This window comes from Lutra lutra, chromosome 7 (genome assembly GCF_902655055.1).
Source record: "Lutra lutra chromosome 7, mLutLut1.2, whole genome shotgun sequence".
In the NCBI taxonomy this organism is placed as follows: Eukaryota; Metazoa; Chordata; class Mammalia; order Carnivora; family Mustelidae; genus Lutra; species Lutra lutra.
Window position 1 is genome coordinate 21,985,918 of NC_062284.1, and position 26,836 is coordinate 22,012,753.

At 43.4% G+C, this 26,836-nt stretch overlaps 1 protein-coding gene across 1 annotated transcript in view; it reads left to right on the forward strand.

Annotated features, from left to right (window-relative positions):
- CHRNA7 (cholinergic receptor nicotinic alpha 7 subunit) overlaps positions 1-26,836 on the forward strand; it is a 116,689-nt gene that overhangs the window by 40,067 nt on the left and 49,786 nt on the right. Inside the window, exons 2-3 of the mRNA XM_047739243.1 lie at positions 3,664-3,708; positions 23,398-23,507. Of these exons, the coding sequence (XP_047595199.1) occupies positions 3,664-3,708; positions 23,398-23,507 (155 nt within the window). The remainder of the gene's footprint in view (positions 1-3,663; positions 3,709-23,397; positions 23,508-26,836) is intronic.

The window sequence follows — 26,836 nt, forward strand, 5'->3', positions numbered from 1 at the left end:
GACAGTGAGAGTGGAGCCCCTGAAAACCCTGCCAGGAACATCCAAATGCCTGAGGCCAGAGAGGCATCTGGGAACCACAGCTCCATCTGCCAACTTTCTAAACCAAAGCCTCGGTCTCCGTGCCCAGTTCTCCACATCACCTCAGCATGGACAGCAATGCAAACCCTGAGGCATGATAGTTGAATGCAGGCTGAAGTTCTGCCTTGGGCCCTCTTGCAGAAGGCTCAGGAAGCAGGGCACTGCGGGTATCCTGGGGGTGGCAAGAAGGAAGGGCTAGAGGCTGGCGTGGGCACCAGGGTGTGTAGGAGATCTGGCCACTGTAGACTGCGCAGGCCCTGGGTCACCTAAGCTGCACACTTGGAGGGCCACTGAGAGGTGTCAGTGTCCTCTGCAGGCAGGTGGCTATCCTCTGTGTTTATAACTCCAGGAGCGGGTTGCCAGGTGCTTTCTGAAGTAGGCTGGATTCTTGTAGGCTATAATCTCTCATGTCTCTCCTCAGTGCTCCTCATTCTCCTTTGCAAAGCCGAGGTCCTGAGCTGAGTTGCTGGCTCTGTGCTGGAGCTGCTGTTGAGTCAGGAGGCAGCCTCAGTCCGGGCAGGAGAAGGGAGGAGGGTAGAGAGAGGGCAGGTCCTGGGAGGTGAGGCGGAATGAGGTCTTGAAGGGCAAATGATACAGGTGATGTCCTAAGGGAGCCATGTCTTTTGGTCTTCCAGTATCATAGGGTGTCAAAAGGAAGGCTCATCCTTGGGACCCCATCCCTGTCATTCTCTCTGAAGGTACCCTGTTCCTTTTCTGTCACCTTTTGTAATTATATCATTCTTGAGTTGTCTAATCCCATTCCTGACTCACATTCTATATTCTACGAGCTCAAGAATGATGTTCAGTTCCTACTGTATATGTCCGGATGGCAATGAGACAGGAAGTGCTCTGCAAACATTTGTTTAATGAGTGAATGAATGAATAAATGAATGAACACTTGGCTGGACTGTGGCTTGTAGAAAAGGCTGTGTACTACACTAGGAACCTTAGACTTCATTCTTTCAGCAGTGCAGCTGGATAAGGGCAGAGAGCCCCATCTGGAGCTGAGTAGAAGTCCCATCTGGAGCTGAGTAGAAGTCACTGTGTGGTGGGGTACTGTCTTCATCAGCTTGGGCTCCTATAACAAAAATATCACAGACCGGGTGGCTTAAACAACACACAATTATTTCTTACAGGTGAGGATGCTGGGAAATCCAAGATCAGTGCACTGGTCGATCTGGTGTCTGTGTGAACCTGCTTTGTGGTTCATAGATAGCTATTTTCTCCCCTGTGCCCTCACAGGGCCAAAGGGGTGAGGGGGCTCTCTGGGGTCTCTATTATAAGGCACTGATCCCATTCACAGAGGCTCTGCTGTCATGACCTAATCTTCCAAAAGTCCCACCTCCAGATGTCATCATGGTGGGGGTTAAGTTTGAACATGGGAATTTCCGGGGGACACAAACATTCAGTATGTGATGGAGAGGAGGCACTACACCCGGGGGTGGGAAAGAGGTAGGACATCTTGTCACTGTGCAGACTGAGAAAGCTGAGAGACACAGCCAGCGGGTGGCCCTGGGATGGAAGCAGGAGAAAGAGACCCACTCTGGGAATGCACACAGCAGCCTCCTTGCTGATCTGTGGGCTGGTCCCCGGAGTCTCTGCGGAGGGCTCCCCTACCTGGCATTGTTGTGCTCTCCGGCGGTAGCTGGCTGCTGCTCAGTGTTGATTACAGTTTGAAATGCCGGCACTTCAGTCCCATGCTGCTACACACCACAGAAACTCTGTTTCACTCTAATGAGGTTTCAGTTAGAATGTTGGAAAGAAGAAAGCCTTTTAATTAGATTGGTAGTAATTGAGCTCCCAAACCACAGAAGCTTTTTTCTCAGAAGCTGAAGACACAGATGCAATTAAAAGAAGGAAAGCCACCCAAATGGAACACTGGCTAATTTTAAGTCCATTAAAAACAACAACTCCTTAATAAGTTGATGCAATGGATATATGTCCTAAAAGAGTTCACTGATGCTTTCAAATAATATTGGAGATTGACCCGGAACAAGAGTTTTCTTGCGGTGCAAATACACAGCTCTATCGGGGACCATTTGCTCAGTACAGAATACCGAGAGACGTCAGCTATGTAACTTTTTCCACAAAAAGACACTGCCATGTTTTATTTTGGAAAATAGGGTGTATTTTTGCTTTAACCAAACTGACAGCATTTTCTGGACACAGCTGCAACCTAGGACTTTACTAGGATGTTGTTACCTGTCCCTTCCCAAGCAGCTCTGTTCTTTCTTTCTTTGGGATTCACATACCTCCTTGCCTGCCAAGTTCACCTCTCAAAGTTGCTCCGGGTGTGAGCTACTGAGCCAGGGGCATTGGTGCATCAAAGAATCTTTGCCAAATTCTTACATGTTCAACACACTTTTATTTTAATGGGAAACAGCATTTATTTCTCATTTGCATCCCAGCCCTCTGACCACACCTCAGCGGATGCCATGTTCTTTCTTCTACTGGGTCTGTTTTTGTGTATGCCATCAGTTAATGGGGCCAGATAAATCCTGGTGGAGGAACTCACAGTCTTAGCTTCTAGGCACATCTACTTGGGGGGCATTGCTTAATACTTTCTCCTAAAGAGAGTGGCAGTTGCCAATTTACAGAGTCGTTTAGGTGGGAATTGGGTGCTAAGTTCTGCATAACACCATCACAGTAGAACTATTGCAGGAAACTTGCTCATTAGCCTGCACACATTGGTATTTGCTGGGCCATGTTGGGCTTGGCCAGCTCTGATAAGATGATGCTTGCATCCCAGCTGGAAAGGTTGATATTGCCTAGAATCTTCTTTAGACGTTCTGTGCTGGGGCAAAGCCATGGTTGGTACACTATCCCAAGCTCTGCTTAGAGCACAGACTTGGCACCCTGCTGGATCCCATCCTTAGGTGGTTTGGAAATGTGAGAAAAAGGGGCTTTGAGTCAGAGATCCAAGTTGTTTAGCTCCTTCCGAGAGTCATCTTACCTTTCTGAAACCTGGTTTGCTCATTAGGACAGAATTTACCTTGTAGGTGTGTGTCAGGGGTCAGGCATCCTTCTTGGTAGCTAGAAGATGAGAGAAAAGGTAGGCAGATCCACAGGGACCAGGCAGAAATGTGACCCACGCAGCACCATTGGCATACAGTGTGTCTGCTGCCTTAGGGTCATACTCCCTTTCCTGGGGGAGGGAAGCACGAGATATTGATATTTGTTTAAAACTGTATATATTCTGGTAATAAACTTGACTTTAAAGAATTGGAATTTGTACCCAATTTTATTTTCTTAAGCATATTAATTAATGTAAAGGGTACAAAGGAGAATAAGCTAAATCATTAGCACATGTCATCTCTGGATAATGGGGCTGTGGGGTTTTAATTTTCTTCTTTATACTTCTTGATATTTTGTAAGTGCTCTATAATGTACATAATTTCAGGATAAGGAGAAAAGCTTAACTCTGGGGAAATGCTGCTTGTGTGTATTTGGAAGCGCTCAATGCCTCCTAATTTCCACACACTCCAGCAGTCTCAGCAATCCGATTCCTGCATGAATAACATTATCATTCCCTCTTTTGTAAACCATATAAACCATATTTATATGGGTCTTTCTTTTTCTTTGAAGGATGAGAAGAACCAAGTTTTAACCACCAACATTTGGCTGCAGATGGTAAGTCGAGACAATGGCAGTCCTCCCCTGCCAGTCTTCCTGCTCATGCTTCCCAGTAGCCAGTGCTTGAAATACAGGGGAAGCAGAGGACCCCTGAGAAAAGCCAGGGCAGTCCTTCCTCACTGCACACATGCCAGTGTATGTGAACTAGAATGCCCTCTCTGGGGTTTCTCGTTGCATCCTGCAGGATCAAGTGCATGCTCGTGTTTCTCTATAGGGTGATTTGAGGGACATTTTAAAACCACTTCATGCAAAACAAATAATAAGATTACGATCTGCATTGTCTGTAAGGTGTCTGTAACCTGCACTAACTGGACTCCAGGGCTCAGGGGCACCTGCCTCCCCCACCTCGCCATGCCCCCTGGATGACATATTGGAATCCTAAGGAGTTGCCTAAGCCAGAGGCCTCCACACTTAAGTGCTTCAGTGGCCCCTGCAAACGTTTGGAAATGCTATATTCCATTCATAGATTTTTAACTTGACATCTAAAATTCTCACCTAAATTTAAAGAATTGCAAATGATGTCTCTTCCGTCAAATTGTAAATATTGACATTTGGAAGTAAAACTGTTAGTCTCTATTTTAAGTGGAATCTAAATGCCATAATAATTTGATATCCATATCATTCACTTAAGAAATATATAAACAGGGTCTTCTTTTTTTTTTTTTAAAGAGTTTATTTATTTATTTGTCAGAGAGAGAGAGGGAGAGAGAGCGAGCACAGGCAGACAGAATGGCAGGCAGAGGCAGAGGGAGAAGCAGGCTCCCTGCCGAGCAAGGAGCCCGATGTGGGACTCGATCCCAGGACGCTGGGATCATGACCTGAGCTGAAGGCAGCTGCTTAACCAACTGAGCCACCCAGGGGTCCCAAAACAGGGTCTTCTTTAACTGCCAGATATTTCACACAGTTCCTGCCTTCTTTGCACTGGCATTGCAATTCTAATTTTCACACAGATTTTTATCTTAACATAATGTAATTTAGTGTTTGCAGGTCTTTTATTAATCACTCTGTGTTGGTTCTCTTAAATATAAATATTTACATAAAAAACTATTCTTTTAGACAATATGTTATTTTTTTTTCTTCTAGATTGATTTAGGTTTACAATGATTATTGGTACTTCATTCATCAAGGTGACATTCATCTCTCTACCAAAGATGGGTTTTTGTTTTAAATTAATTCATGTATTCATGGATGACTATTTTTTATTATCAGAAATGAGACACTGATGCAGATTTCACCATCAGTTCTATGACTTTTTAAAATAGATGTAATAATGTGTCACTCATAATGAGAGACATTTTCTTACAGCAATGTTAATCAATTCCTTGAACTTCTTCCAGATGACATGCCAAAGATAGTATAGTTTTATCAGGATGTATCAGCTGACAACTTGATTAGTTTCTCTTTCAGTTTTGTTGAAAGCAAGGAATTAAAGGAATTAAAACCCACCAAAGATCATTTGAAAGTTTTTGTCACCCAAGTTTTAATGCATAGATACTGACATTTTGAATTGACTTGTTCCTTATTGGGCCACTGTCCCAAGATAGGAGCTGAGGTAAGGGAAATAGGCCTTTCTGTGTAAGGAGAAATGAGAGAAGTAAACATGGGGAAAGGGGTACTCCCAGGTGGTTCTTGGGCAGGTGAGTTTTAGTGGGAATGCATGTGGAAGTCGAGGGAGAGAAAACGGATTCATGCAAAGCCATCTGCCTTGTATCCCACAAATAAGCTTCGCTCTACGTGAGATCCCTCAAAGAACCTTTTAGAGATTTCGCTGCAGATTTAAAGCAACATTCTTTAGTGAGCACATCCTACTTCAAAGCCTGTGCACACCTGCTCCAGCTTCCCTCCTTTTATCATGGGCACAGGGTCAGTGCTCCCCTTAGAGAAGGGCTCTCCCTCCTGGGAAGGGGTTCCCTCTCCTAGTACCTGCTGAGAACCTTGCTTTCATGGTCCTCCCTGTTGCCTCTAACGTCATAATAGTGTCTGCAGGTCATTCTCAGCAAACAGGCAGAGCTCAGTTTGTCCCCATTGACCCCTCCAGTGACTCTGGTTTCCTCCTCACCTTTACAGGAATGTTCCTCCAAGTGGTGCCTCCCTGGGCCCAGGCTGTCCCCAGTCTCTTCCCATGTGTTCTCAGTTAAACCACCCTGGCCTGGCTTGGGGTGAACAAACCACTAACCCCAGTTTGCTGAATGCTGTACTATGAATAACAATTTTCCCCAGTTTTTTTGATGAAAATTTTCAAAAATTTCAAGCTCAGTCAAGTCACAGTGAGTCTATGTCCTCACCTCTTAGACTCTGTAATTAGCACTTCGTAATTCTTGCTTTCTCCCATATTTGGCCATCTATCCATCTTCCTATAGATCTAGCTTCTTTTTAAATTCTGTTTAAAGTAGAAGAGCAGACAGTGGTCACCTTCACCCATGTGTTTCATGCAGCTCTTTGACTAAGATGTCTTTCAAGGCAAAATTTTAGGTACATTACAATGCCTAGATCCTAAGTGTACTGGTCAGTGAATTGCCAGGCATGCTTTCAGCTCTTCAGTCCCACCCTCCTCAGGAAACATAACTTTGCCATCATCCAGGGTGATATCTTGTGTCCCTTACCTGTCAATACCTGCCCTGTCCCCCTACTCCCCACCAGGGGTAGAATACCATTGTTTTGTCTTTTCCAGGGATTGATTTTTTTTCCCCCCTCTTATCTCAATGGGTCTCTCAGGGCATTTGTAGAGTTGATTGGTCCCTCTTCCTTAAATCTTTCTTCATTTAGTGTCTGGATACCTCTCCTTAGGTTTTTCTCCTAATTCACTCAGACTCCTAAGTTCCCTCTGTTGTTTCTTCATGTCTGTCCAGCCATTCCTTGTCTCAGGAGTTGGAGGATCCAGTATCCTGGCTTAAGGCACCATTCAGGAGCTAACAGCACCAACCCAACTTCCTCCCTGGTGTCCCCATGTGGGCACCCAGCAGGCTCTTAACCCTAGTATATTCCAGAGCATTCCTTCTTTTCCTTTCACACTTGCCACCTCCATAGTGAAGAGAAGCAAAAATCTTTCTTTTCCCATTAAGGTCCTTCCAGTTGGCCTAACATTGAATTTACATGAGACAGAGTAACAGGAGAAAACACAGTTTTGTTATGTGCACATGGAGGCCCAATAATGGCATTGAGACCTACAGAAATGACCAAGACAGATACTTTTAAGCTTCTTAGACAAAAAGACAATAAATTTGTGAGGAATTGACAGGAAAAGACCCTTGTCTTTGGGAGTTTTAATTAGTAAGGAATTCTGAAGGAAATTTGGACTGTGCTGGGAAATTAGCAAAAAGTAACAAAGATTGTTTCTACAGCCTTCTTGGCTCTTTTCCTATCTCTGGTGATAAGGTTGTCTCTTTAGCTCCTGGTCCAGGGATGGTACCTTTCATGGGAGAAATTTATTTCCTGCTTTCAGGGGGACAGAGGAGGGTCTGAGTATCTTTCTTGCACAGGCCTTTTTAGGTAACTTTTATTTAAAATAATCAGTATGATGGGCATTAAGGAGGGCATGTGATGTGATGAGCACAGGGTGTTATATGCAACTAATGAATCATTGAACACTACATCAAAAACTAATGATGTACTATATGTTGGATAATTGAATGTAAATTAATAAAATAAAATAATCAGTATGACAAAGTGGAACATTTTGGGCAGCCTGCCCTTGGCCCCTACAGTAGCTGTCTCCATTTGGGATAAATGGTGGCTCCATTGTCTTCATTTACTCAGAGCAGAAGCATCAGAGTCACCCTTAACTCTTGTTTTTCACACCCACATCTGATCTGGCAGTTCGACCTTCAAAACAGATCCAATTCTTACCACCACAAGTCAACCCCATTGCTTCTACCCTGGTCTAATCCATCATCCTCTCTCACCCATGTTATTGTGGAGACTCCTAGCTCAACTTTGTGTGTCAGTCCTTACCTCCCCTCAATATACCAGTGAGTATGATCCCAATAAGAGAAGATGAAGGTTCAGCCACAAGCCTCATTGACCCAGATCCTTCCAGAGGCTCCTGTCTCACCAGTGACAAGCTGAGGTCCTTGAGGTATTCTCTGACTCTGTCGGCCTGGCCCTTGCTTCTGCCACATCCCCCCCAGCCCTCTTTTTCTTGCTGTGCTCCCTGCCCCGCTTGATGCCCTGCACACGTTACCCAAGCACACACCCACTTCAGGGCCTTTGTACTTGCTCCCTCTGTCTGGAAGTCTCCTTCCCCAAGAACTACTTCTTTTCTCCCTCGCTTCTTACTAGTCTCTTCCTGAAAATCACCTTTCCAGTGAGGTCTTCCCTGAGTCCCTGTCTACTGTCTTCAAACCCTCCCCTGCTACCCTAGCTCACTCCATTCTCCTTACCTGGTGCCTTTGTTTGGGCTGCTGTAAGAAAATACCATAAACTGGGTGGCTATACGCAACAGATATTTATTTCTCACAGTTCTGAATGCTGGAAGTCTGAGATCATGGTGCCATCAGCCATGGTTGGGTTCTATTAGGCCCTCTTTTGAGTTGCGTTTGTGTTGTGTTCTCACATGGTTGAGGGAGAGTGAGCTAGCCATTGGCCTCTTTGTATAAGGGCACTAATCTCATTTGGGAGGGCTTCTTCCATATGATCTAACTACCTGCTAAAGGCCCCTTCTCTGACATCCTCACATTGGAATTAGGGGTCAGCATAGCAATTTGAGGGAAGCATGCGTTCCATAAGGCCATTTCATTTTGTTTCTAAAGCCCTTGTCCCATCCTTTGTTTATTTGTTCTCTGGCTCTGAGTCTCCCTCCCACAACTGGAATGTACAATGGGAGGGCTGGACTCAGTTGGGTTTATTCACTATTCTACCCGCAGTGGGCACTGAATAATTTTTGTGGAATGAATGAAACAAAAAACAACCTAGGAACCTAGGAAGGGCTAAGATACCATGATACAAAATAGAGCCAACTCCAAATAACATCTGAACACTGTAGTATAAGGTTGAAGCTCTGGAAATTCTGGGAGATAATGCAAATGCTTCCTTTTTAGCATAAAACCAGAATTGCCCGTGTCCTCTATGGTACAGTCCTGCTGTTGCCATTTTTCTTATATAGAGAGAAACACCTAATATGTTCACTGCATGTGAGGTCACAGACAGGTCTGTCTTCTTGATGCCTACATTCCTTATCCCACAGTAAGCAAATGATCTTCAATGACATATGTGACTTGGCAAATGTTTTTTTCAAAGTTGTTGTTTTCTTTTTTTTTTTTTTAAATAAATCTTTTTTTTAAAGATTTTTATTTATATGATAGAGAGAGATCATAAGTAGGCAGAGAGAGAGAGGAGGAAGCAGGCTCCCTACTGAGCAGAGAGCCCGATGCGGGGCTCGATCCCAGGACCCTGAGATCATGACCTGAGCCGAAGGCAGAGGCTTAACCCACTGAACCACCCAGGCGCCCCAAAAGTTGTTGTTTTCGAGGAAAATATTATTTTGCCAGATTATTACTTATTACATTGAGTTCAGGGACTCCATAAATAAACATACTTGCTTTGGAGGATGTCACTGGAGACTTCTAAATTTCTCTCATGCACAGCCTATTTCTAATTAATTCTCGGACTTGCAGAATTGTCTGCAACTTCATTTGTTCTAAAACTCACCTTATCTCACTTATCTATTTAACAAATCTTTTTGAGCACCTGTTATGAGGAAGGCATTGAACTGGGTCATGTGAGGGAGACCCAGAAGTAGATGAGACCCAGCTTTTTCTCTTAAGCCATTTATAATCAGGCTGTGCAATTTACATTCTACCAAAAAGGTTAAAATATTGTGACCAAATGAGTCCCTAGAGATATGGCAAGAGGCAGGCTGGTGGTGGGGACAGTGGAGTTCACAGGTGGGGAAAATCTCTGCTTTACAGAAATGGACTGTTTTGTTTTCTTTTTAACATCTTAATTTTATTATTTTTTTTCAGTGTTCCAAGATTCATTGTTTATCACCACAACCAGTGTTCCATGCAATACATGCCCTCCTTAATACCTGAGGCCAGGCTCACCCATCCGCCCACCCCCTCCCTTCCCAAACCCTCAGTTTGTTTCTCAGATTCCACAATCTCTCATGCTTTTTCTTCCCCTCTGATTTACCCCAATTCAGTTTTCCTTTCCTTCTCCTAATGTCTAATGTGAAGATCAGAGAGCAGAAGACCAGGGCAGAAATATGGACAGGAGGGGAGAGAAAAATCAAGGAAATTGGCTTCAGCAAATTTTCTTTCCCAGAGCTTCCTGTTGCTGAATTGCTGTTCTGAAAACCTGAATCTGCATAATCTTTTCCCCCAGGGTATTTGAACTCTGAGGTCAATATTCTGCAAATGAGAGATTTTCTATACAGTCTGAATAGAAGGATGGAAAAGTAAAATAAATTAATTAATTAGATTTTCTTTTGAGTTACAGTTTGTTACTGTGTTTTCCTTTTTTTCACTCACCCTTGATTTGGCAGGAATTTCCAGTTATTTAGATAACCTGAAGGAAGAGAAAGTTGCTGTTCTGTTTACCTCTTATTCCTAGGAGGATGCGCTTGGGGTATTTTTCTATAGAGTAGTTTCATCATTTTGGGAAGCCTGTCAGATATAATCTGATTTAATCTATGAGAAGAAATAGAAGAACCATTTCGGTTTCTGAAGAGAAACCAAAGACTTGCCTGTGCTTTTCAAGAGTCTGGCCTCTGATCTCGGACTTTTGACCATTCTTCTGGCTCTACATTCCCCATCCTTTTTATGTTCTCTATTTTGTACTTCCTGATTCTAATTATGGAATGAATAGTATTCACATTGTAGAATGTTACATTGTAAACCATGTTTATTTCTAAAACGTTTACCTTTTTAATTTGTTTTCTCTACCACTTCATCTCTGATATGTAGAAATGCTGCACATTACGTTCACACACAAGCCAGCCAATGCCTTGCTTAGGGCCCTCATAACAACCCACAGTTAATGGTGATTTCAATCGTGATGTCATACTGAGAGAAAAAAGTGTCAGGGGTGTAAGGTTTTATAGGCAAGATAAACACAACACCAGGCAAAGTGGGCGCAAGGCAAGATTTTTTAAAGGCACTCTCTGGTGAAGTTTCAGGACTCAGGAGACGGGGAGCCAGGAAAGTCACACTGGGAGGAGGTGGGCACCATCTGGCTCGAGGTTCCTCAACTCAGGAAAGGGGAGTGGGGGAAGTCCCACTGGGAGGGAGTTGGGGGGGTCTTTTATCTGTTTCCTGCATAGGTATCGGGTTACCTATGGAGCCATCACCTGGGCGTACATCCTTTTGGCAGGAGAGTCAAGGGTGAAGGAAAGGAGGGGAGGAGGCTGGAAGAGGGCAGGACCTGGCGGTCATTTCTACTGTTCCTCCTGCACTCCCGGAGCCCGCCCATCCAACAAGGGGCAGGAGCAAGGAGGAAGGAGGAGGCCCACTTTCTTCATCTGAGATCAAAACAGTTGACTAGAAGAATTTTTAAAACACACATGTATGGAGTTTTCTGACACTAAGTACATGCTCTTTCACACCTATAATCAGTTTTCTGATTCTCCGGACACAGACCGGGTGTCCAGCCTTTCAGTTCTATTCTGATCCTCTCTACCTGGAGTTCGCGTCAGATCCTACAAGTCAAGGTATCAGTCCCACAAGACTACCCCCAAAGCATGCCAGCCACAACATGGGTGTCCAGGCTACCCATACTTCTGTCCAGCTGAGTTCAAATTCAGAACAGCTCATGGTACTCAAGAAAACACATATTTACTGATTTATTATAAAGAATACTGGTCAGGAACAAGTGAATGGAAGAGAGGCATAGGGCAAGGTATGGGGGAGACACCGAGCTTTTCTGCCCTCTGTGGGCTACTGTCCTGGCACCTGTTCACCAACCCAGAAGCTCTGAATTCTGTTCAAGGGTTTTTATAATCCATTCTTCATTCTCTCTCCCTCTGCCTGGATATTAAGTTTGGGTGGGGCTGAAAATTCCCACCCGGGAGTCAAAGCTTGGTCTCTCTGATGACCAGCTTCATCCTGGCTACCTGAGGTGATCTAGGGGGTCCACCTTAAGTCACCTCACCTCCTTAGAAGAATCTTAGGTGGGCTCAGATATATGAATAACAAGAGACATTCCTATCCTCAGGGAATGACCAAGGTTTTAGAAACCTTGTGCCAAGAACCTGGGACATAGACCAAATATGTTTCTTATTATACCAGACGTACTTTCTCTTCTCTCTCTCTCTCCTGCTATAAATATTTTCATGCACGTGCATGCACACACTTAAAAAGTTTCCTATGGGCTCAAGGCAAACACTAATGAGGCCAGTTCTCAGATGCATGGAAGAATTGGGGTTCCTATGGTGTGTTTCACATCCAGGGCCCCTTCCTCCCTTGTATGTCCCCGTAACAATCCTACATAATCATACCTTGAAGATGTAATGAGAAGGGATCCCTCAGAAATGGAAGAGAAGGAAAAACAGATTCTTCCAGATGCTCTGGGAGTAAATATCTGACACTAACTCCAGGTAAAGAGGATCTGAATTGAACTGAATGGCTGGACACCTGGTTCCTGTCCAGAGAATCAGGTGTGAAAGACTTGGCTTTGGGAAACTCCATACATATGTGTTTTGTTGTTGTTGTTGTTGTTTTTAAGATTTTATTTATTTATTTGACAGAGATCACAAGTAGGCAGAGAGGCAGGCAGAGAGAGAGAAAGGGAAGCAGGCTCCCTGCCAAGCAGAGAGCCTGCTGCAGGGCCTGATCCCAAGGCCCTGGGATCATGACCTGACCTGAAGGCAGAGGCTTTAACCCACAGAGCCGCCTAGGTGCCCCACATATATGTTTTGAAAATTCTTTGAGTCATCTGTTTTGATCCCAGATGAAGAACGTGGCCATCATTTCTAGGTTGACACTTATTATTAGGTACCCAACATGCCAGGCACTGTTTGTAGGAAGACTTTGTGCAGGACCTCTGCCCTCCAGGGACCTACTTTCTGAGTGGGGAGTGAATGCTTCGAGAGGATAAAAAGCCTCTTTCTGGAACATGATTGCTTACAAGTCCTTTAACATATTTGGTCTTCAGAAATGTTCATGGAAACCTTTGGAGTCCTGGGTGCTCCGATCCTGCTCCCAGGGCACACAGAGCCAAGGTTCCTGCTATAGCCTCCTGTGCCCAGTTGATGGTGCCTCTAAAGGACTTCTAAAAGGAGTCTTTTTTTTTTTTTCTCGGTAAGCCATCATTATTTGTCACATTCCTGCTAGGGCCATGTGACTGACCTGCTACTGTACACATTTCATCCTCACAGCACTATCCTGCCCTGTGAGGCAGGGTACCTGTGAGGAAGCCACAGCTCAGAGAGGGAGGTTTACCTTGTGAAAAAACAAATTGCAGCCAAGTAAGGTTGAAGATCTAATTGGCTTAATTCAATGATCAATTCGTGAGTTGGGCGGCACCCTACACAGCAAGTAGAGAGGAATGAACTCCTAGGAGTTGCACAAAATGGAAAGTTTTTAAAGGATGGAGGGCAGGGCAAGAAAGTTACAAGCAAGAGAAAACAAAGAATTGTTTCAGACAAGGTCACTTTCCCTTAGAGGGAAGGGTAGGGGGTCTTACCAAGCAGATTATTACCTCATCTTCCACTGGAGGATAGAGAGGGGCTTTTGACAGTTGACCTCACTGATGCTAATCAGAAAATTCAAGACTGGTCCTTTAAGGCTTAAATCTCTGGGGTTGATTGAAACCGTAGTTAAGTATTACGCCCCAGTTTGGTGACTTGGCCAAGTAATTTGGGGCCTGTGTTTTTTGTTTAACAACTTGCTTGAGCTCACACAGCTGGCTCTGCCACAGGCTTGGTGAAAAGCTGGGTCTGCCTGATTTCCACCTCTCCCTGCAGCCCACCTTTCCTGTCCTGAGGTGGGGGACACCCAGCTTGGCTTTCAAGTGAGCAGATGCGAGGCACCTTCTGGGATGATGAGGAGCCCACCTCCTTGTGGTGGGAAGTCTGCTAGTGCAGAGACATTTGCTTAGAAGAACTGGCCATGATAGAGACTACAGATCACTCTTTTTTTTTAATTAATTAACATATAATGAATTATTTGACCCAGGGGTACAGGTCTGTGGATCATCAGCTTACACATTTCACAGGAGTCACCATAGCACATACCCTCCCCAATGTCCACAATGCAGCCACCCTATCCCTACCCTCCTACCCCCCAGTGACCCTCAGTTTGTTTCATGAGATTAAGAGTCTCTTATGATTGTCTCCCTCCCGATCCCATCTTGTTTCATTTTTTCCTTCCTTAACCCCCAAACCACCCACCTTGCCTCTCAAATTCCTCATATCAGAGAGATCATATGATACTTGTCTTTCTTTGATTGACTTATTTCGCTCAGCACAATACCCTGTAGTTCCATCCATGTTGCAAATGGCAAGATTTTGTTTCTTTTGATGGCTGCATAGTATTCCATTGTATATATGTATATACCACATCTTCTTTATCCATTCATCTGTTCATGGACATCCAGGTTCTTTCCATAGTTTGGCTATTGTGGACATTGCTTCTATAAACATTCGGGGACACGTGTCCCTTCAGATCACTACATTTGTATCTTTGGGGTAAATACCCAGTAGTGCGATTGCTGGGTCATAGGGTAGCTCTATTTTCAACTTTTTGAGGAAACTCCATACTGTTTTCCAGAGTGGCTGCACCAGCTTGCGTTCCCACCAACAGTGTAGGAGGGTTCCCCTTTCTCCACATCCTCTCCAACACACGTTGTTTCCTGACTTGTTAATTTTAGCCATTCTGACTGGTGTGAGTTGGTATGTCACTGTGGTTTTGATTTGTATTTCCCTGATGCTGAGTGATGTGGAGCATGTTTTCATGTGTCTGTTGTCCATCTGGAAATATTCTTTGCAGAATTATCTGTTTATGTCTTCTGCCCATTTCTTGATTGGATTATTTGTTCTTTGGGTGTTGAGTTTGATAATTTCTTTCTAGATTTTAGATACTAGCCCTGTATCTGATATGTCATTTGCAAATATCTTCTCCCATTCTGTCAGTTGTCTTTTGGTTTTGTTTCCTGTTTCCTTTGCTGTGCAAAAGCTTTTGATCTTGATGAAGTTCTTGCCTTTGGCAGTGTTTCTTAGAAGAAATTGCTGTGACTGAGGTAAAGAGGTTGCTTCCTGTGTTCTCCTCAAGGATTTTGATGGATTCCTGTCTCGCATTGAAGCCTTTCATCAACTTTGAGTGTATTTTTGTGTGTGGTATACAGAAGTGGTCCAGTTTCATTTTCTGCATGTAGCTGTCCAGTTTTCCCAACACTGTTTGTTGAAGAGGCTGTCTTTTTTCCATTGGACATTCTTTCCTGCTTTGTCAAAGATTAGTTGACCATAGAGTTGAGGGTCCATTTCTGGGCTCTCTATTCTGTTCCATTGATCTATGTGTCTGTTTTTGTGCCAGTACCATGCTGTCTTGATGATGACAGTTTTGTAATAGAGCTTGAAGTCGGGGATTCTGATGTCACCAACTTTGGCTTTCTTTTTCAATATTCCTTTGGCTATTCGAGGTCTTTTCTGGTTCCATATAACTTTTAGGATTATTTGTTCCATTTCTTTGGAAAAAATGGGTGGGATTTTGATAGGAATTGCATTAAGTGTGTAGATTGCTTTAGGTAGCATAGGCATTTTCACAATATATATTCTTCCAATCCATGAGCATGGAACATTTTTCCATTTCTTTGTGTGTTCCTCAATTTCTATCATGAGTAAGTTATAGTTTTCTGTGTACAGGTTCATTGACCCTTTGGTTAGGTTTATTCCTAGGTATCTTATGGTTTTGGGTACAATTGTAAATGGGATTGTCTCCTTAATTTCTCTTTCTTCTATCTTGCTGTTGGTGCATAGAAATGCAACTGATTTCTGTGCATTGATTTTTTATCCTGATATGTTGCTGAATTTTTGTATGAAGTCTAGCAGTTTTGGAGTGGATTCTTTTGGGTTTTCCACATAAAGTATCTTATCATCTACAGAGAGTGAGAGTTTGACAACTTCTTTGCTGATCTGGATGCCTTTAATTTCTTTTTGTTTTCTGATTGCTGAGGCTAGGACTTCTAGTACTATGTGGAAGAGCAGTGGTGATAGTGGACATCCCTGTTGTGTTCCTGACCTTAGGAGAAAAGCTGTCAGGTTTTCCCCATTGAGAATGATATTCACTGTGGGTTTTTCATAGATGGCTTTGATGGTATTGAGGTGTAAAGCCTCTATCCCTACACTTTGAAGAGTTTTGATGAAGAAAGGATGCTGTACTTTGTCAAATGCTGTTTAAGCATCCATTGAGAGTATCATGTGGTTCTTGATCTTTCTTTTATTAATGTATTGTATCACATTGATTTGAGGATGTTGAACTAACCTTGCAGCCCAGGAATAAATCCCACCTGGTTGTAGTGAATAATCCTCTTATGTACTGTTGCATCCTATTGGCTAGTATTTTGGTGAGAATTTTTGCATCTGTGTTCATCAAGGATATTGGTCTGTAATTCTGCTTTTTGATAGGGTCTTTGTCTGGTTTGGGGATCAAGGTAATGCTGGCCTCATAAAATGCATTTGGAAGTTTTCCTTCCATTTCTAGGTTTTGGAATAATTTTGGAAGAATAGCTATTATTTTTTCTTTAAATGTTTGGTAGAATTCTCCTGGGAAGCTGTCTGGCCCTCGGCCCTTGTTTGTTGGGAGATTTTTTTTTTTAAATTTTATTTATTTATTTGAGAGAGACAGAGAGAGAGCATGAGAAGGGGGAGGGTCGGAGGGAGAAGCAGACTCCCTGCCAAGCAGGGAGCCTGATGTGGGACTCAATCCCAGGACTCCAAGATCATGACCTGAGCCAAGGCAGCCACCCAACCAGCTAAGCCACATAGGTGCCCCTGTTGGGAGATTTTTGATGATTGCTTCAATCTCCTTACTGGTTATGAGTCTGTTCAGGTTTTCTATTTTCCTGGTTCAGTTTTAGTAGTTTATATGTCTCTAGAAATGCATCCATTTCAAATTGTCAAATTTGCTGGCATATAGTTGCTCATAATATGTTCTTATAATTGTATTTCTTTGGTGTTGGTTGTGATCTCTTCTCTTTCATTTATAATTTTATTGATTTGGGTCCTTTCTCTTTTCTTTTTGATAAGTCTGGCCAGGAGTTTATCAATCTTAATAATTCAATGAACCAGCTCCTAGTTTCATTGATTTGTTCTACTGTTCTTTTGGTTTCTCTTTCATTGATTTCTGCTCTGATATTCATTTTTTTTCTCATGCTGTATTTAGGCTTTCTTTGCTGTTCTTTCTCCAGCAACTTTAGGTGTAGGGTTGGGTTGTGTACTTGAGACCTTTCTTGTTTCTTGAGAAAGGCTTGTATTGCTGTATACTTTCCTCTCAGGACCGCCTTTGCTGTGTCCCAAAGATTTTGAACATTTATGTTTCTATTTTCACTTGTTTCCATGAATATTTTTCAGTTCTTCTTCAATTTCCTGGTTGACTCATTCATTCTATAGTAGGATGCTCTTTAGCCTCCATGTATTTGAGTTCTTTCCAACTTTCCTCTTGTTATTGAGTTCTAGTTTCAGATCATTGTGGTCTGAAAATATGCAGGGAATGATCCCAGTCTTTTGGTATCAGTTGAGACCTGATTTGTGACCCAGGATGTGATCTATTCTGGAGAATGTTCCATGTGCACTAGAGAAGGTGTATTCTGTTGCTTTGGGATGGAATGCTCTGAATACTTCTGTGATCCATCTGGTCCAGTGTGTCATTTAAAGCCTTTATTTCCTTGTTGATCTTTTGCTTAGATCATCTGTCCATTTCAGTAAGGGGCCTGTTAATGTCTCCTACTATTATTGTATTATTGTCATGTTTGTTTGATTTTGTTATTAATTGGTTTATATAATTGCTTCCATGTTAGGGGCATGGATAATTAAAATTTTTAGATCTTGTTGCTGGACAGACTCTTTAAGTATGATATAGTGTCCTTCCTCATCTCTTGTTATAATCTTTGGCTTAAAGTCTATTTTATCTGATAAAAGGATTGCCATCCCAGCTTCATTTTAATGTCTGTTAACACGGTGAATTGTTTTCCACCCCATCGTTTTAAATCTGGAAGTGTTTTTGGGTCTAAAATGAGTTTCTTATAAACAGCATATCTATGGGTCTTGTTTTTTTTTTTATCCATTTGATACTCTGTGTCTTTTGAATGGGGCATTTAGCCCATTTACATTCAGGGTAACTATCAAAAGATATGAATTTAGTGTCATTGTATTGCCTGTAAGGTGACTGTTACTGTATATTGTCTCTGTTCCTTTCTGGTCTGTTACTTTTTAGGTCTTTGCTTAGAAGACCCCTTTCAATATTTCTTGTAGGGCTGGTTTAGTGTTTGCAAATTCTTTTAATTTTTGTTTATCCTGGAAACTTTTTATCTCTCCTTCTATTTTCAGTGACAACCTAGCTGGATATAATATTCTTGGCTGCATATTATTCTCATTTAGTGCTCTGTATATATCATGCCAGTCCTTTCTGGCCTTCTAGGTCTCTGTGGATAGGTCTGCTGCCAACCTAATATTTCTAAGATTGTATGTTACAGACCTCTTGTCCCAATCTGCTTTCAGGATTTTCTCTTTGTCACTGAGACTTGTAAGTTTTACTATTAGATGAGGGAGTGTGGATTTTGAGGGGGGTTCTCTGTGCCTCCTGGATTTTGATGCTTGTTCCTACTGCCATATTAGGGAAATTCTCTGCTATAATTTGCTCCAATACACTCTCCTTCTGCTGCTCTCTCTCTCTCTCTTTCTCTTTCTCTTCTTCTGAGATCCCAGTTATTCCAATATTGTTTTGTCTTATGGTATTGTAAAGTTTTATAGGCAAGATAAACATGACACCAGGCGAGGTAGGCACAAGGCAAGATTTATTAAAGGCACTCTCCGGCAAAGTTTCAGGGCTCAAGAGAAGGGGAGCCAGGAAAGACACGCGGGGAGGAGACAGGCACCCTTGGGCGAGGTTCCGGGACTCTGGAAAGCAGAGTTGGGGAAGTCACGCTGGGAGGGAGGCAGCGGGGGTCTTTTATCGGGCCAAGGCAGGGCATGGGCTCACATCCGTATATGGTAGGGTATTTGGTGATCGGAGGGTATGGGGTGGGGACATCCTGATACTTCTGTTTCCTGCATAGGTATCAGGTTACCTATGGAGATGTGACCTGGGCATACATCCTTTTGGCGGGAGGATCAAGGGTTGAGGAAGGCGGGAAGGGGGCTGGAAGATGGCGGCCCCGGCGGTCATTTCTATTATTCCTCCTGCATTCCTGGGCCGTCGCCCCAACAGATATCACTTATCTTTTGAAGTCTCCCCTTATGATCCAGTAGTTGTTTGTCTCTTTTGCCTAGCTTCTTTATTCTCCAGCATTTGGTTTTCTATAACACTAATTTTATCTTCTGCCTCATATATCTGAGCAGTAAGAGCCTCCATTTTTTATTATACTTCATTAATAGCTTTTTTGATATCAACTTTGTTAGACTTTAGTTCTTTTATATCTCCAGAAAGGACTCTTATTTCTCCAGAAAGGGTTTCTCTAATATTTTCCATGCTTTTTTAGAGCCCAGCTAGCACCTTGATAATCGTCATTCTGAACTCTAGTTCTGACATATTGCTAATGTCCATATTGATTAGATCCCTAGCTGTTGTTACTGCCTCTAGTTCTTCTTCTTCTAATTCTTTTTTTTTTTTTTTTTGTGGTGAATTTTTCTGCCTTGTCATTTTATCCAGATAAGAATAGAAGAACGAGAGAACGAAATACTAAGAACGATGGCAAAGACCCCAGAAAAATAAGATGCTAACCAAATCGAAGAGACACAAAACCAGGGGGAGAAGAAAAGGGGCAAAATGAAAAAATAAAAAATAAATAAAATTATATATATATTAGACTGGTGAATAGAACAGAGCCACCCACTTAATTTTGGGTGTATTTTGGTCTCTTAGAAGAAACTACCTCCCAAAATTTTAAAGAAAGAAAAACTTAAATATACATGAAAATAAGGGTAAACACGATGAAGGGATGGAATATGACTATACAGACAAAAATTTAAAAAATTCTAAAAAAGGAATTAATAAGTTATTTGGAAAAAGAAAAAAAGAGGAGAAAATGTGATCAGATTGGAGACTAGAACAAATCTGTGCACTAGATTTAGGGTATATTTTATCTATTAGAGAATATATCCAGATTTTTAAGAAAAGAAATCTGTACGTATACAAAAAATAAGGTTAAATACAATGAAGGGATAAAATATGACTATACCAATGAAAATTTTAAAAGTTTTTTAAAAAAAGTTATTGATAAGATAAAATAGTTAAAAATGTTAAAATAGGAAAGAAGAAAAGTTAAAAAATAGTACAAGAAAAAAATAAAATTTAAAAAATTTATCTTTGAACGACAAAAGGATCACAGGGGAAAGCCATGAATTCTATGTATTGCTTTCCCCTAGCTCTGGAGTTCCATAGTTCTCACTGATGGGAAAACTTGGTCTTGGCTGGATGTTCTTGCTGATCCGGGGGAGGGGCCTCTTGTAGTGATTCTCAGATGTCTTTGCCTGAGGCAGAATTGCACTGCCCTTGATATTGCCAGGGGCCAGGCTAAGTAATCTGCTCGGGTTCGCTCTAGGTAGGTTTTGTTCCCTGAACGCTTTCCATACAGCTTTGGAGGATGAGAATGAATATGGCAGCCTCCCAATCTCCTCTCCAGAGGAGCCAAGAGCTCAGGGCCCCACTCCTCAGTGTGCTCTCAGAGAAAAGCAGTTAATCCCTCCTGTCTCCCTGGTCTCTGGCCATCCAGCCCTGTGCTCATCCAGACTGTGACGTGCATTTCTATATCCAGTTTGGAGTCTCCAAATCCAGCAGATTCCTGCAGCATGCTCCCGCGTCGCTTCTCCCAGAGGAGGAAGGAGGGGGGTCTCTGGATCTGCCACTTGTGGGGTCCCTACTCGAAGAACAGTGGCCCAACTCTGCCTCAGACCACAGTTTAAGGTAATCCTGAGCTGAGAGCCCACTGCTCAGCTCCATCTCTGCAGCCGGCTTCATCACTCTGATACCTAGGAACTCTGCCACACTCAGGCACCCCTGGTCTTTCTGTGACCCCATGGGTCCTGAGACCACACTGTCCCTCCAAGGGCTCCACCTTCCGCTTAGCCTCTGGAACGACATCCCTCAGTGGAGCAGACTTCTAAAAGTTCCAATTTTGTGCTCCGCTGCTCTCTCACTTCCTGGGAGCCGGCCCCTTCCCCCGCGGTCTATGTTTCCATCGCTTTGGATTCACTTCTCCACATGTCCTACTTTCCGGATAGTGGTCGATTTTCTGTTCCAAGAATTGCTGCTCTTCTTCTCTTCTATCTCCTGTTGAGTTTGTAGGTGTTCAGAATGGTCTGATAACTAGGTAGCTGAACTCCTGGGACCTGATGATATTTCAGTCTGCTACTCCTCCACCATCTTGCTTTCTTCTATATCCTGATCACTCTTCTTGAAGTCAAGCAATGCAGCCCTGAGTCTTGACCCAGTGATTGACAGAAAGGATGTTGCTTCTCTGTGCTCCAGTCTCCTCTTGTAAATAGGAATAGTTGTCATGCTAGCATTCCTGGATCATGGCCAGCGAGGTGTACACATGACTTGAAACAAACAAGATGGTGAGGGCATATGCCTACAGGACACATGCAGCTAAGATCATGAGTTGGGTAGGGGGAGATTGCTGGGGAGGTAGCCAAGAGCTCTCACATGGTGCCATCAGAAGAGGCTGAGCTTTGACCAACCAAGCACTCCCACTCCCTGCCTTACCTCCCTGCTCTGCCCCTCATTTCAGCAGGCTGAGGAGATGGGTATTTTCTTCCCCTGCCCACCTTCGTTCTGGGAGCCCTGTGACCCTCATTAACATGGTTCTGATAGTGAGAGTGACAGGCTAAGCGATAATGAGTCACCAACCCAGAGAAGCATCCCAGGGTAAGATGAGATCCTCGTAAGGAAATCAGAGGTGTTGGGTATGAACTGGCTCATCACCAGGACAAAGGAGGAAAAAGAATGGCGCCCTGGGCCAGTGGCTACAGAGATGGAGCAGTCTGGAGAAAACACAGTTTGGTTGCTGCCCAGGGATTTCTGCAAACCAACTTCACCAAGACTGGCCCTCTGGGGGTCACCAACCACCCACATCAATTAGTAATATCAGTGGGGTGGCTTTCTATCCTAAATGCCCCCCAGGTGATTCTCCAGCACATTATACATTGACAAATCTTCATTCTCAGAGGCTCATGGCTGTAAAGTGACATTACTCTCCCAGCTATTCCCTCTCATCTGACTTCAGATGGTCCCAGAAGTGGGACTGCCTTTCCAGATACTTACCTGTCCTCTCCAGAGGATGGAGGGATCTCTGGGACATGCTCTGTGATCCACTACCTCTTGGCTGCAATTCCCAAATCTCAACAGCTTTGAAAATTAAAGTACTTTTGTCTCCCTTGATGTTGTTTTTGTAACTCTGCATCAGACTCACAGAGTTTAAAAATCAAACTGAAATAGATATGCAGTGAAGGCATTTATTTTTCTGACTTAGTATCAGTATGCATGTTTTGCTACAGAAATAATGATATGTTTGATTATGGGAGTTGCCTTGGTCCCAGCTGGAAGTGTTGTATCAGATACCTTTCTAAGTCTGAGAAGGTCTGAGCTCCAGAGTACAGGTGGTCCCAGGGAGACTGGATACAGGATGGGGCCTTTGCTCGGGTCTGCTCTGATTATGGCACATTTATAGGAGCTGCTGAGTCCAAATGGGCTAGCTCAGCAACCCTGGCTTGGTGGTGCTCTTTGTATAGCAGCTGCCTGTGGGATCCTTACTTACCAGTCTTTATAGAGCTAGTGGACTCCAGGTAGGGCTGGGGTATGTGGTCCTAGACAAGGGACCTCAGGCATGGGCCTTCCTCTGGCAGAGGTCACTCAAGAACCAATTTAAGGCCTGGCCCCAAGGAGATGCACCTGTGCTGGCGTGTTCAGGACTATTTCTTGAGTCCTCATCTGCACACTTGTCCTGATTTAGTGTTTGACCACCAAGGCCGAGTGTTTACATTTTTCGGTTGTGACATCAGGAGCACTATTCCTGCATGAGAATACCGACTCCAGTCCAAAAACAGCCCCCCATTAGAAGGTTCTGAGAGGTTCCCCAGCAGCTGCACAAAATTATTTCATGGAAATAAATATTCTCCTTTTTTCCAGCTTAGTTCGTATTCCAGTTGAAATAAGTGAATTTATTTTTCCCAAGTGTCCTTTCAGTGGAGAACTTTGAAAGCAGAACAGTCACTCATTTGGCTAGAAAAACTCCATCTGCTGTGGGAGGGAAAGGCTTGGGGGCATGCAGTGGACCAGAATTAACTTTACTGCTACCGTCTGAATGTAATCATGGTGACAGCAGAATCTTAAATGTGATTTTTTTGTGCTGATATTCATGGTCATTTTGGAAGAGATTATTTAATTCCCAGTTTCCTTATATTTTGTAGATAACAATTCAATTATGTAAATAAGGATCTGGATCTCGTTTTGGCTCTGAATATATCTAATAATCTTGTAGAAGAAATATAAGTAGGCAGGGAAGCAAAGTGCTGCTAATGTCATTGTATCCGTGTGTCAGTCTTGGACAGATCACTATTTACAATGGAATATGTCAGAATATCCGGGTGTGAAGACTGTCCGTTTCCCAGATGGCCTGATTTGGAAGCCAGACATTCTTCTCTATAACAGGTAAGCACGCTGGACAAAAGGAAAAATGATTTTTTTCTTGCATACATGTAATAACCAAGCATATTTACATATTTTATAGAAACACCGGATACATTATCTGTATTGAGATCATTGCTGCCCATGATGCTTTGTGAATGCCCAGGCCTTTGAGAAGCCTTCTGTCCCACTCTCCCATGTTCTCTGCTGTGGCATGCAGGCTTGTATTACTTACTACTCTCCCTATGATGACCATGTCTCTAGGACTGTGCATGATAGATACATACATACTTTTGTACATATTGACACTGAGGCATTTTTGCATGTGGAAGTACCTTTGCACCTGAATGGCAGCATTATGGTCACAGCATAAGTTGCTGGCCAATGGCGTGCATGACTGGAATCTACTATTTGGACCCAGGTCCTCATTGGGTGCATTTCCCAACGTGCATTGGGAGAGTCCTACTGTGTGTAGCTGGGTGCATGAGATTGTCATCTCTAGCTGTGCTTGGAAGCTTGTGATACAGGTCGAGTGACAGAAGGCACATAACAGTCATATTCTAATAGTCCTCCTGCTCGTGAGGTCAGGAAATGAGGGATTCATTAGTAATCCAGGACATTCTGATTTGTAGACCAGATGCCCAAAAGGCAAGTATTCAGGCAGAGTAAATTTCTAGAAGCACAAAATTTTGGGCTAAACTACATAATCAAAATAGGGATCCAGAACATCTCTTTCCAGTAAGGGGTGGAATATGATAATGAACTTAATGTAAAAGAAAGATGTTTCCTAGTGGTAACTGCTGCCTTTGGTCCTACCTGGAAAAGAAGGAAGCCCCATGCCTTCCTGACTTAGGAAACCGTGTGACCATTGGCCCTTGCCTTTGATTTCCACGGAGTGATTCTGGGACCAGCTGACATGTTTGTCCTATATTGACTGCTTCTAGGAGGCTGGGTGATTCTTATCTTACATCAGCTATTAATTTAATTTGTGGAGATTACATTTCATTTGAATTATTGGGCCTGTTTCTAGAAGAATATTATCCCTTCCTGATTTGCTGCCAGTATTCAGCTCCTTAAATTAGTTCCAATACTTGAGTTTTGCAACATGTCTAAAGTCAGAGTACGTGGTCCCCTACGGAGTAGGTGAAGCACATGAAATCCTATGGCTCATCTTTTGGGTCATCAGTGTTCCAGGACTGCCATAAGAAAATACCACCGACTGAGTGACCAGAACAACAAGAATTTGTTTTCTCACAGAAATGTATTTTCCTTTTTTTTTTTTTTTGGTTAAGATTTATTTAACAGAGATTGAGATTACAAGCAGGCAGAGAGACAGGCAGAGAGAGAGGGGGAAGCAGACTCTCCGCTGAGGAGAGAGCCCGACATGGGGCTTGATCCCAGGACCCTGAGACCATGACTGAGCTGAAGGCAGAGGCCTTAACCCACTGAGCTACCCAGGTGCCCCCAGAAATGTATTTTCTTTTGGAGCCTGGAAGCCCAAGATTATGGTGTCAGTAGGTTTCCTTCTTCTGAGGCTCCTCTCCTGTAACTTGTAGATGTCCATCTTCTCCTTCTGTCTTCATATGGTCCTCCCTCTGTGCATGTCTGTGCTCTGTGATCTCTTGTGAGGACAACTATCATACTGGATTAGGGCCCACTCTAATGACCTCATTTTAACTTAGCTTCCTCTTTAAAGACTGTCCAAATACAGTCATGTACTGAGGTACTTCAGCATAGGACCTAGGACTTCAGTGTGTGAATTTGAAGGAAACACAATTCAGCCCCTAACAGGGGCACTGCAGTTGACTCCTTAAGGACAACGAATCAGGACTGGAGAAGTCTGGGTTGGAATCTTAGCTGTAATGTTTACTGTGTATACAATTGTGAAGTCTCAGACTCCTCCTTTGCAGCACGGGGGAGATGCCAGCTTCACAGAATTTGGAAAGGATCACTCTGTGGATGTACCTAGCATGCCCGGTGTGGTACTTGGCAAAGACTGAATGGCAGTGCATTTACAGAGATGGTAATGAGGATTTCCGCTTAGAGTAAGAGGGTATGGCAATGCAGAAGGAAATGTCTCTAAGGGTTTTGCATTGTGCCTAACTTAGTTCTTTTTCATTTGAAGTCAAGAATAAATATTACAATGTGGTAGAATCTTTTCTTTTTATAAAGATTTTTATTTATTTATTTGACAGATTACAAGTAGGCAGAGAGGCAGACAGAGAGAGAGGAGGAAGCAGGCTCGCCACTGAGCAAGGAGTCTGATTTGGGACTTGATCCCAGGGCCCTGAGATTGTGACCTGAGCCGAAGGCAGAGGCTTAACCCATTGGGCCACCCAGGTGCCCCGGTAGAATCTTAATAAGGCCATAGAGATGGTTCTTATGGTTTATATGGAGGGCCTCAAACCCTAATAAATAAAATGTTTGATGATTCTAATGTGCTGGATAATGAAGAGTTACCAAGAATTCTATATAAACTGAATTTCAAGGAGCAAAGGAATAGTCTCCACCTGCCGTCACCAGGGAGCAGGCCCTCAGAAATAATGCTGCCCCCCATATGTCTGACTCAACCAATGGCCCCAGAAACCCTTTCCTCTCAGTTTCCCCTTGAGCTCTAAATAACTATCTTTTTTTTTTTTTTCCCCTCCTTTCCCCACTTCCCTGCTGGCCACATTCATTATTTCCTCTCATAGAATCTGTGGAGGCTGCCTCCTCTTCAGCTTCAGTTTTTCTGAGAAATGGGAGGTAGAGCATCCTTTCTGAAGTAATTGTTAAATATATGGCTTGCATGTCCACACAAACATGTTGTAGCATAAGCAGGTTACAGAATATATTTTAAGCCTGTCATAGACACAGTGTCATTTATCCCTTGCTGTTTGACAGACTACCCTGAACTTGGTGTCTTAAAAAATTGTGTGCATGTTACTTCTCACCAGGCTGTAGACTGACTGGACCCATGTGGTTGCCTGTCTCTGCATGTGAGATGTTGGCAGGAAGTAGGGGGCTGGGGCTCAGACAGGCTGGAATGTGGAGGGCCGCAGCCCCATGGCGGGCAGGGATGGCAGCTGCGTTTGGGAGCTCAGCTGGGGCTGTCGCCTCTGCCACCACAGCTTCCTTTAAAAGTCTTTTCCGCTTGGTATGGGCATCCCCCAGTGGGGTGCTCAAAGAGGAAGGAAGTGAGGGCCACGAGGCTCTGTAGGGACTGATCATAAGAACCCCAGAATAGCCCCTTCACAACACCCTGTTGGGCAGAGTAGTCAGGGGCTCAGCTTGGATCAGGGGAGCAGAAGTCAACCTCACCTCTCCAGGGCACACAGGGAGGGAAGGAAAGGAAGACAAAGGTATGCTGTGCT